General features: G+C 37.9%; 1 protein-coding gene across 2 annotated transcripts in view; it reads right to left on the bottom strand.

Annotated features, from left to right (window-relative positions):
- Positions 1–12715, bottom strand: part of LOC122400157 (S phase cyclin A-associated protein in the endoplasmic reticulum) — a 36966-nt gene that overhangs the window by 17821 nt on the left and 6430 nt on the right. For both annotated transcript variants that reach the window (XM_043401454.1, XM_043401455.1), the window contains one exon: positions 6213–6376. In XM_043401454.1, coding sequence (XP_043257389.1) covers positions 6213–6376 — 164 coding nt within the window. The remainder of the gene's footprint in view (positions 1–6212; positions 6377–12715) is intronic.

Here is a 12715-nt window from a genome sequence, read left to right as displayed (position 1 = left end):
CACCCAACCCACCCCAAAGTGCACGGCAATTAATCATATGTGATTATCTCGTGTCGTTCAAATACGACAGTCAAATGGATTCTAAAACTACGCAATAATAACAGAGTGATCGAATCTAGCCGGGGAATTACTATACTTGAGCTCGAATTTTCACGACGATTAATTAAGTTTAATTCCAGGACCATCATATAAAATTTCTGAATTGTTTCTGAATTATTCATTCATTATTTATTCATTGTAAATTGCATATAAATTGCAGATACGTAAATAAAGCTATTTTAATGGAAAATTGTTTTTTTTTTTTCTGAGATTGGGCGATGGTTGGAGGCTCGTACAACATTTTTCTAAATATAAATGTACGTTTTATAATTACAGAGCGTCCTGTGTTCTATTATATTCTACATCAAATACCGTTTTGTGCAGTTCTGGGTTGTAGCAACACGTAAAGAAAAAAGGGGGAAAAAAGGAAACAGAGAATCGGAGGATGAGTCGAGTCGAATCGAGGAGGGTCGAAGGAGAGTCAGAGGGAACCGTGCGCCGAATGAGGGTGAATTTGGACGACGAAAGAGAAGGAGAGGGAGAGAGAGTCCATTAGCAGATTACGTACCCAACCCGCCTCGCTCATTCACCCCTCGCGATATTTTTTCTTCCTTCCCCTTTCTGCTTCGACCGCTAACGATTTCTCTCTCTTCTGTCTCACTTTTCGGCTCGCCTCGTCTAAACTTCTAAGCTTTTCTCTGTGGCAGGTGCGCGACGTTGCCGTTTGGACCTTGTCCAACAAAAATTAGTCAACATCCTAGGGAACGGACGACCGAAATAACAATTATCCGAAAATTTTTTATCGAAAACCGTTGTCAAAAATCTTGATTAATTTTTAATTACCATCGCGAACGGTTAAAATTCTTATCTGGTTTCTGGTATATTTTTAAAAGAACGATTCGAGTTAGAAAAAAAATTAAAAAGAGGTGAGTGTTTCATTGTATTTTTTTGGTTACTCTCGATTATTTTCAACGTTATCGGTAATTAGTATTCGCTTATAGTCGTCGTGAAATAAATTGTGGAAGTTAAAAGGAACGATTCGTACGACGTTGAAAAAAAATGTTAAAAAAAAAAGGTGAGTGCTTCGCATTTTTGGAGCTTTCTTAATTTATTTATTTACGCTGGCCGCGTCAGTCTACGACTAATGGATGATTTTACGTAGAAATTGTCGGGTGGTAGCCATTGTGCGTCTATATTTTCATTAAATCAATAATCGTCAAAGAAAACTGAGAGGAGCCGGCGCTTTGAAACTGCTCGAGGGAAAATGGCCCGCAGAAGGGCCTTTGCCGTGGCAAGCACGGGAAAAAGCGGAGATGCTCTTTAGAACAGTCAAACGCAATTATCAGATCAAACAGCAGCGCCGTTATATTAATAAAATAGATTTGCCCCGCCCCTCCGGAAGAAGAAGGAACGACCGTCGTCGTCTCTCGCGTAACTTTGTTTCGCGCAACTCGCGGGATTAATCGCGTCGCGCTAAAGCGCAACTTTTTCATTTTCGCGATAAAGTGGATCTCATTGCTAATATTTTCGTAACGTCGTTTGAATCGTGTGCTTTCCTAAGCTACTTATCGTAGAAGAAATCCGATTTTAATCCGTCGACTTACGAGGGGACCACGCGAAACGTTACGCGCGGATTTTAACCGGAAACTTCGTAAATAAACGGAGAATAAAAAAAATATTTCACACTTTCGCGGCCATTTAATCGAATTATCGATTGTACTGTATTATGTAAGTTTTGCAGACGTTACAAGCGTCACTGACACTGTTTGCTGTTGATATAAAATAGCAGCGACAATTAAGAACTGTATAATACGAGCAACGTCGCGACAGGGCAAAATATTTACTCCAAACGTTGTGTTTATATTTAATTTGAGGCATTCGTAGTCGCAAATGCCGACAAGCTGATCGAAAAGCTCAGCTAATTCTATTACAAAGAGAAACAAAAACTGAAAACGCTCCGTGTTCCTTCTACGACCGATCCAATTAACCAAAGTAAACTGTGATTTACACCGGGGGAGAAATCGGTTAGTATAACCGGGGTAACGATTTTACAAATTGACACGATTCCACTTCCTACGATGTATCGATCGCGGTGCCTCTTAATTTTAATGAAATTAAATTCTAACCGTGACAGAACGCGTAACGATCGAAGTAAAAGTATATTTCCAAAATTGCAGCCAGATACAAATATATATTTTTTACGCTGAATATATAATAATAGAAACAATGAAGAAGGTAATGATATTAGTAGTCTTTATAGATAAATATACGTGTAAAATGAAATGTTTTTTTTATCGTCGAACCGCTGAATACAAAATGGAGAAACTTCAACGCGAGAAGAAGCTTCAGAAATAATAGGATTCGATGGAACGTTTCAGTGTCTTAATTCGACGGGTACCTTATTAATTTCGCGAGCAGGGGGAATCTGAGGAACGCTCGCACGCGTACCAAAAGTAAATTACCAATTGCATGGGTTGATCCTACTTCGATTAACACAGTATCAACATCTCAGAAAGCGAAAGGGAATGAGCTCGGAGAACGTTCGTTCGATCAACTCATCGGGATTAATAATAAGAGTGTTTGTCGACTGATTTTTCTAGAAGCGTTCTAGCAATTACCTCGTCGATTGCCACTTGAGCTCCGATTATCATCGCCCTCGAGAGTTCTCCGTTGCGTTAGGTACAAAGAATGAGTCATTGATTGTTACCAACGTAGTCAGGAACAGAAATTATACCACGTAAAATACATATTAAACACGATTTTTTAGGAACTTCAAAGGATTTGTTAAAAAAGATCGTGCACGCTTGTTTGCCTTTTAAATTGAACTATTACAAAAATTATATTTAAGTAAAATTCCTTGCACAAAAAGGAATCGAAAAGTCATTTACCATTTTACAATCCCAGACTTCGTTATCGAAATACAAGCAGTTAAAGTTCACTAACGCAACTCTTGACGCGCGCCATTTTTATTTCAATCAGCTGATCGCGCGCCATCGAGCGGAGAAAACTCAAATCTATGACGTCCTCGCGCAACAAAAATTTAAACGCTTATATCTTGAAAACGAAGCCTCCGATTGCAAAATGGCGGAGGACTTTTCGATTTCTTTTTGCGCGGGGAATTTGCACGTTTCAAAAGCGACGTAAATTATAACGTTTGGTCCTAGATCTGTTGGAAAACTTATCTGTAAGGCTATTTTGAGGTCCAACAAGCGACGAGCAAATGAATAAAAATGAATCATTAGTAAACTTTTCTAAAAGATTTGATCGCTAAACCTGAATTTCATCCAAGGGCAAACTCTCTGGCTCCCCAGTATACTTTGCCCTGCACTTCAATGCATCTAAATCTACCATGTATCATCAGTATAAAGCCACACCGAATAAAACTTCGTCCGAACGACTCAAAAGAAGGCGTGCTCCTTTTGCGCAATAACAAATTATTTAAAATTCGAAGCAGCTCCGAGTACATTGCGGTTCGCGTATGCGGTAAAAGGAACCAACAAAAAGGGAAACGACGGCGCGCGTTACGCGATGCTTCTCGCTTTGTGGCAGCGGTTTACGACAAAAGGGCCATTTACCTCGATGGGGAACAAGAAAATAATTCCTGAGAGAGATACCACCGTGCATATGACTCTTTAATCATAGATTGCGAGGCCAGGAGATAAGCGTTTTGCATCGTCTATTTATCTCTGTTGTTTCACTGTTCGTTCGAACGAACGAAGGGTGGAAATAAAAACAAAATTAATTTCTAATTTTTACAGAATTTCGATCGGGACGCGCGAAAGCGTATCGCGTACATTTTTTTCGAAAGGGAGGGTCGGTGAATGCACTTAACGATTCTCAAATGCGTATTACGTGGTGCAAAATGATCGATCGTCCTTAGACATCTGCGCACTTTAAAGGTACGAGCGAAAAGCAATCTCGACGGTGAGTAAAAATCGTGACTAGGCCATTCTCGCATCGGCAGGAAATTAATCATAATAATTCGACTACCGGCGGCCGACCAGCAATCATTCTGATCGCGCCTTCGTCGTTCATTATTCAAAGTTGGACGTTACAGTCAGTAAACTCGAAATTTTCCAGATTCGCCGGGGCGATAAAGTACTAGCGTCGGTTTACTGTGAATTAAATCACGATAAACAAACAACCGATCGATCGGGGTCTTATTGAGAAGCATATAAAGACCCAGATAAATAATTTTCATCGAATAATTAGATCTACGTTCAAACTTAAAATTTGCACATTTTTCTAAGAACTTCTCCCCCTTTTTAAAATTTTAATAAACTCAATCTGACAACTTCAAAACGTTCGTACAATACTTATTCTTCGAGTCGACAATCTATTGAAATTTTAAACGCAAAAACAGTTTCATTCTCTCATTATTGGCATATTATTTTTGTTTCGTTTTTATTGTTTATCCGCGCGCCAAGAAAATGTCTGATTAAATCTATATATCGGAGACTTCGATGCCCGGTACTGCGACTATTCTTAAACCGGGACGCGAAGTCTTAGATCTATGTTTAAATTTCTTTGAATCATTCTATTCTTGTACGAACTTTTCCTTCTTTTTACGACTTCGATACGCCTGGGGCAATCTTTTACTTCTATTTCAATTTTAATAAACCCAAAACAACTTCGAGACGTTACTTTTCATCAAAATGGCCGGTTCTCAGCGATTAATACACCAGTACTAATACAAATTTAAAACAAGTACTGTGAACCAAGAATTTATTAAGTTAAATTTTCATCCGGTACATTTTAATATTCACTACAAATTTGACTGTTCTTGTTGGAATTTCAATCGCGACTTCCAGCTTTTGGATCAAAACAGAGAGTTCTCGTGCTTCGTAGTACGTATCGTTTATTGTGCAATTACATGTTTCGTTATGTTTTTTCCAAGTTTAATAAATAAATTAACTTTGTGCGTTTAAATCATTCAGCTTCATTACCTCAACCCGACAGTTCTCTTCTAGTTTGTGTGAAACGAAAATGTTCAGACGACCGGAACGAAACGGAGAAAATGATTCGGTGCGAATAGGAAAGGATTAACCGACAATTTGGGAGGTCCCGGAGGAGGAAGTTGACCCAGGTGCGCCGTGTCTTCCTGGCGAAGGTCGGATATCGCCGTGGATCCAACGAAAACAGCTTGCAACTTGTCACTTTTCCGTGACTCGCGTATTAAGTTCTGCTCGCACGACAGAGTCGTCATGTTTTCCTACGGGGGTGGTCCGTGCGCGTCAAAGTGTTAAAGATTTTCTTTTTCTCGTTGTTCGTTCTCAAAGAAACCGGGTCCCGGTGTCTTTCGAGCAACAAACAAACGGAAGCGATCTATGCGACGAATTAAACAATTCTTAAAATAATTCTGTCAATCTAAATATTAAAATATAACTTCCAATTTCATTGGCTTAGGTTAGTATACTCCCTGTGTAATTTAAAAAAATAAACTGTCAACTTTTTTGTTTCTAAAGATTATAGTTGCTACATTATGGATTTAATAAAAATATGCTTTTGCTTTCTTCGACCTTCCCAAAAACTGTCGACCCATTTAAAAGGGGGAGAATATTTAAATTTTTCATAGTTCTTCCCAGAACTACCGCAAGTTTAATTTTCATAGATAATTCCCTGGATGGCCAAATTATTAATTCACGCGTTTTGAAATTAAATTCTACCCATGGAATAGTACACTGGGATGTTCCTGGTTTGAACGTATAAAAGAATTCTATAAAAATTCTCCGAAATAGAACAATGTACTTTACGTGTACAATATACGAATGTTGAAAAAAAAATGCAATTTTTGCAATTATGTTTTTACGACGATGATGATAGTAATACACAGGGTGCGACACCACGGTGTTCAGGCTGTTTTATTATTGTCCGAAGGCCTACGAATACAAGATCTACGCCTAGAAAATGGATCCACTTCTAACTTTTATTAATACTCATAAATGAACGTTGCTGCTTTTCTTGCATCGACATATATCCTCGTTTCTAATTTAGGAAAATGCATTTATGATGTCTCTCCCTTAATACGCGGCGCTACTTTAAATAGCACGCCACTCGGAGAAAAGGAACAGCATCGACGCATAAAGTACGATCGACACTAAATGTAGACATTGAATTTTTAAAGTGTCATAACACGTGAACATCAAGATGCATCGAGCACTTTAGATACTCACCCGACGATATCTTGGACCCGTGTCTGCAATGCCGATTTCTCAAACGGTTCCTCGGGGATCAAACTGCAGAGCAATTGCAACACGCTGTTAGCGACGATTCCGCTTCCGGTCGTGTTACTGGACGCTTCCTGTACCTGGAGTTGGTCGTCAAGTTTCGCCAGACTCTATAAACAAAAAAGTAATTCGCCATTATTTCAAAATCCAGCTGATATTTTGTTGTACTTTATATTATATATTCATGAAAATATTAGTTATAGAACAGACATCAAGGCGAATGAGGTGGTATTCTGGCATTATATAATTGTTTAAATTACGCTTGTATTACATATTTCATGAAATTATGCTTTTCATATAATTGTGTCGTGCATGCCACCCCCTGGGAAAAATTTTAATGAGGGATTCTAGAGGCCAAAATAAGACGAAAATCAAGAATACCAATTTGTTGATGGAGGCTTCGTTAAAAAGTTATTAACAATTAAATTAAAAAATTTCAAATCGTTCTAAAAAAATTGTTTCCGGTTGCGGGGGTCAATTACAATCATTTTTGGTCATTACACATAACCCCAAAATCCTACGTACTTTCAAGAAAAAAATTCTTTGCTAATTAGGTGCCTAAATTTTTCGACGAAAAAAAAAATTTCAAATCGTTTTGGAAAAATTATTTTCAGTTACAGGGGTCAATTACAATCATTTTTGGTGAATAGACATACCCCTGAAATTCTACCCATCTTCTAGAAAAAAATTCCAGAAGGGGTGAAATTTTTCGACGGAAAAAAAAATTTCAAATCATTTTGGAAAAATTATTTTTGATTGCGGCGGGTAATTACAATCATTTTTGGTCAATAGACATAACCCCGAAATCCTGCGCATTTTCGAGAAAAAAATTCATTACCGTAAATATAATGTGTGGCCAGAAATGTTGACCTGAAATCTCGTGCATATGTTTAAAACACCATAACTTCTGAACGAATTGGACGATTTTAATGTTTCAAAATGCAAACGACGCGTATTTTAGTGAAGAATATGTAGAAATTCTAAAAATATTGGAAAGGTTGTTCCTTGAATTCGTAAAGCGAGAAAAACCCCATAAAAGTGGTCGAATTTTCAAACCGCCATAACTCCTATAATAGTCGATGGATTTCAATGAAATTTATTTGTGAAGTAGAGCTCATGGATATCTACAAAAAAGTATTAAACAACTTTTCTGTAAAGCATCAAATAAATTTGTTAAAAATGAAAAACTAATTTTTAAGAAATATCGACAGGGGGAGGTTGCCTAAATTTTTCGGCGAAAATAAAAAATTTCAAATCGTTCTGGAAAAATTATTTTCAGTTGCGGGGGTCAATTACAATCATTTTTGGTGAATAGACATATCTCCGAAATCCCACACACTTTCGAGAAAAAAATTCATATAGGTGGACAAATTTTATTAATAATTTTTAACAATTATTTTGTTAATAACTTTTTAACGAAACCTCAATCAACAAATTGGTATTCTTGATTTTCGTCTTAGTTTGGTCTCTAGAATCCCCCATTAATATTTTCCCAGGGGTGGCCGAACACCCTGTATGTATTATTATATATAGGCCCAAAAGTTGAAATAATTCTTGTAGAAAGTTAATCATTTCAAAAAGTCCACAATCTTCTACAGAAAATATCACAAACTATATAATAATATAAATACTTTATTTGTTATTATTATTTAACGTTTTTTTTAATAACGTTCAGAATCTACTTCAAGTTTAAATGACTGGTACAGAATTTGTACAATGACATATACAGTGTATGTAGGTACATATAATGTTGAATATTTACATATTTTACATGAAAGTTTTCTATGAAGGTACAAGTATAAGAATATAATTCCTTAAGTTACTATTGATCACTGTAATTGTCCTACTGAGAAGCAATTAAAAAAGTCCCTGTGGAATCGTTAGCTAAAGACCATCCTTTTCGAGCTGAGTAGCCTGCCCAATCATTTCGAAAACCGATATCGCTTTTCTAAAAGGCTCTTCGGCGCCATCGCGAGGCTGATACTCTCGAAATTGTAATGCCCACTAAGACGAGCGGCTACTAGTCGGGTGGTCGCCATGTTTCCAAGCCCGGAGATCACCGCGGATGCTGTAGAAGACGAATTCCTGGCACGTTGAGTCATTGATTCCAGTTTGCTGGACTGGACGATCAACGGTGTATATAGGCGACATTTAAAATGCTAAATTAGAGGTAACGAGTCGGAAGGTTCCGATAAGAATCCTGGAGAATATGGCCCCTAAACGTCCCAGCTTCGATAGGTCCTTCGAGGAACACTTAACAAACAGCTCGCGTTTCTCCGTATTCGGCTCGGTTTTAGGACAGAAATCGCCTCCCGACGTAGTCTTACGAACCCCTTACAAATTTTTGTTGCTCGATTTAAGTCCCCCTTAGAAAACTTTTACCAAGAACAAACCTAGACAGTTGCTAAATACAATTCAACGAGGAGCAAATAGAGTCACTGAATTCCATTTATATATTACCATACACGTAAAAACTATCTAGAATGTTCTCAGATTGTTCACGTTTACATTTTAACTTCCATAAATAGTTGACTCTACAATTTTCGGGCACCGCGTTGCAACGAGCAAATCTACTTTGCTCGTGCGGACCCTTTGGATTTCGAGCCGCCTGGATTAACAGAATTTAGGGAGAATTTTTCCCTTTTTTTTTTTTTACGAGCAATCAATCCAGTCCCGAGTCATCGAGTTTCTCTATAACGTCCAAGGAAACGTACGATCGCGCAGTCGAAAAACGGAATAAAAGGGATAAAATGGCGAGGGTGGGTCAGCGATCTCGAACGATTTACGGGAAACTGTAAATTTGTTTAGCCGACGGACGAGATTGAAAAGCATTCGCGGACCCTACAGGACAATCGATTTCTTTGTGCAATGGTCCAAATTCTAATCCATCCTGGACTGTTTAATAAAAAGAGTGAACATTTCGTATCGATCCTGGAAGATGCGACGAAGATGTTTAGGTGTGTTGGCAGGACTAGTGGCGATTTTAATTGCTTGATTAATAGTTTTCTTCTACATTGATGGTTCGTTTGCTTCTAATTTCTTTAGTATCAATTAAATCAATTTTGGCTCATTAATAGTTGGTTGTTTCCTCTTCGGTTTGCTATTGCCTTTAATACGTTTAATCGTTGTAGACTGTTGAGAATAAGCATTGCATGCATGCATTTTTAATGGAAATTTGTATCCATTGGTGGAGTCCCCGCCCTTGCAAAGGACAGTACTACCTGAGGAGGACACTCGTTTATTGCACCCCCTGAGCGTCTCAGCTAAGAACAGTAAACTGCTGTAAAATTATATTAATTAAATTCACACTTGGGTCGAAACTCTGTTGTATTTGTTTAGCAAATTCCTTCTTGAGGTTATGAACGCGTAAGTTCCAGGCAAGTTTGTTGTCCCGTGCTGTACCTACGATTTCAAGGTGATTAACTTGCTCGAGCACCGGAGATACATTATTTTTGGCGGTTCCCGTTTCCTGGAAACGATCGCGCGTCAATTTATGGCGATTTATCGTTTATTCCGCGTTGAAAAATAATTTTTGGCAGTCGCGAAGGCCTCCGGGATGAAGGAATTTCGTAGACCCATAAAATATGAGAAACAGCCGAATTCAGGAACCTGCGAAGAGGTCGTTGAGAAAGCGCCGATAGGAGGACGAGACAAAAGATTAGGCCGGGTCCTCGAAACAGAGCTTGATGGAAACGGCGACAGAAGTACCCACGCACATTCTGCATGGAACACACGCTCCTTTCACCGTATAACCCGATTCTCGTCCACGTGTGTGTGTGTGTGTATGTATGTGTGCGCGCGTGCGCGCGTGGGTGACGTCACTAAAAGCTCTCTCGCCGCTAATGCATTTGTGGAGGGGGATTCCCGGGGGAGGAACAGGAGAAGGAACGTGCCAGTGCCGTATCCACGAAGCGTGAAAAATCGATCCTGAAATCACGCCGGTGAATTCGTCGACCGATTACGACGTATCATCGAGCGAAACGATTGACTTCGAACGTGGCGACGATCGTTCTGGCGCGTTTGCACAGTGACACCTTTCGTTCGAGAATTATTGCCCGGCGAGGAACCGGAGATTCACGAAGAGAAAAAATCGTGGTCTCGAAGGAAAGGAAAACGAAGCTGGAAGTTGGAAAAACGAAGAAATAATATGGAAAAGAAACACGAAGTTCTTAATTAAACACGAAGTTGTTAACATTAGACTGGAACTAGTCAGAACGATGCTAGTAACGTGGAAAGAAGAAGTATATAAAAGATGATGGAAAGAAGAAAGAAAGAAGAAGTAACGTGGAAAGAAGAAATATATAAAAGATGATGAAAAGAAGAGAAGTGAAACGTGATACAGAAGATAGTATTTAAGAAGTAGAAAACTCGAAAGTATGATAATAAAGAAGACGATGTGAAAGAAGAACTGAGTGCAAAAGGCAATGTGAATAAAGAAAGAAGAAGATTACACGAAGGATGAAATGAAGGAAAGAAGAAATATATAAAAGATGATAAAAAGAAGAGAAGTGAAACGTGATACAGAAGATAGTATTTAAGAAGTAGAAAACTCGAAAGTATGATAATAAAGAAGACGATGTGAAAGAAGAACTGAGTGCAGAAGGCAATGTGAATAAAGAAAGAAGAAGATTACACGAAGGATGAAATGAAGGAAAGAAGAAATTTATAAAAGATGATGAAAAGAAGAGAGTATTTAAGAAGAAGAAAACTGTAAAGTACGATAATAAAGAAGACGATGTGAAAGAAGAGCTGAGTACAGAAGGCAATGTGAATAAAAAAAGAAGAAAATTGCACCATGGATGATGTTAGTGGAGAAAATAAATTTTTAAAATTAATGTAAATGGTGTTCATGAAAAGAAGTAAAAATATAGCAGAGAAGATAACATCCACGAAGAAGAAAAAGATGATACACGTAAATAGCGAAGAAAAGAGTTAGTAATGATCAAAAAGAAAAATAGATCACAATCTACGACCCATCAGGATATACGTGAATGACGTAAATTCCATAAAATTCGTTTTGACGAGCAGCGTGTGTACAATCATGCTCTTATAAATACGTTAGGAAATAGTTTAAAAATGTAGGGTTTGCGCGTCAGTGGGAACACGTGCATTTCAACTTCGCTTCTCTACTTTCAACCACGTCCTCCCCTTTTGCACATCACTTATCCATCAGAGCCACGGTATACACATTTTCTCAAACAACCAGAAGAATCGATAACCGTCAAAGATTTCAGAATCGTGACATCTACGCTCCTACAGCGGCAAAAAAAAAAAAAAACTACACAGGAAAAAAACAAACACTCGTGTGTCCCGTTAATCTCAATTTTTAAGGAAAGCTTACTGTAAGACACTTCTCTACCAGTTATTTAAACCTGAAGTTGACTCTGAATATTATTTAAAAAAACGTTAAATAATAATAACGAATAAAGTATTTATATTATTATATAGTTTGTGATACTTTTTGAAGAAGAGTGTCGATTTTTCAAAACGATTAAGTTTCTACAAGAATTATTTCAACTTTTGGGCCATTCATAATCGTAGTAATGGACGCCATTATTTCGAAAATATTTAATTTTATAATCCTTTGTAATCGAGAATTTTCAAAGAGATTGAGTTTGAATGTTCATTTCACGAAAAGTGAAAACTATCGAGGAATCGGTAGTATTTGCAACCGAAATTCTTCGATAGATTCCAACATCCAGCTTACCGGCTCGTGTTCGGAGAATGAGTTAAATACTCGAACGGATCCGGCTCCGAAGCAGAAGATGCAAGCTAAAGCCAGCCCCTAAGACTCTTAATCCTTATTTTGACAAGTCGGACAGGACAGGCACGACGGCCTTTGCCTTCGTTTATTTACCAACCTCGAAATGAGCTCCAAAACAGACCAGAGCGAAGGAGAAACCGCTCGCTTATCGCTTCTGCGTGAATTCTCGGTTTACAAATTTGTGCGTCGACAAACTTTTCTTATACGAATTTCATCATTTATTTCATGTTTATTTTGTAATTTGTTTTTAAATTATCCACGTTTTTTTACGTGATAAATCTTTTTCCGTGCTCCCTCCCCCCTGCTCGTGGAAATGTGCCCTTCCTCCGAGGGTACACATCCCCCCAAAGAAAGCACTGGTATAAATGAATCCAATTAAAAAATATGAAACTATTTAAATTGATAAAAAAAAATTAAAGTATTTTCGATCGGTATAAACAATTTTTAACGAAAGAATCGCTTCTCCGCGAAGAGAGATTAAGGTCGTAAGATGATATACGAATAACCCACTTTCCAGAACGAAGTAAGTGGTAGCGTAAAAAAGTAGGATATAAACAGATGGAAAGAGGCGCCGACACCTCTTAAAATGTTTCTGCTATTAACTGGTCAGAAGTTTAATATTTACACGTACGCGAACCAGGGAATTCGAAAACATATCTATCGCCTAAAATTGTTGCAACTAACC

This window comes from Colletes gigas, unplaced genomic scaffold, assembly GCF_013123115.1.
Source record: "Colletes gigas isolate AHSC1104 unplaced genomic scaffold, ASM1312311v1 Colletes_gigas_Sc00016, whole genome shotgun sequence".
Lineage (NCBI taxonomy): Eukaryota > Metazoa > Arthropoda > Insecta > Hymenoptera > Colletidae > Colletes > Colletes gigas.
Note: the sequence above shows the minus strand (reverse complement) of the source record. Positions and strands in the feature narration are given on the sequence as shown.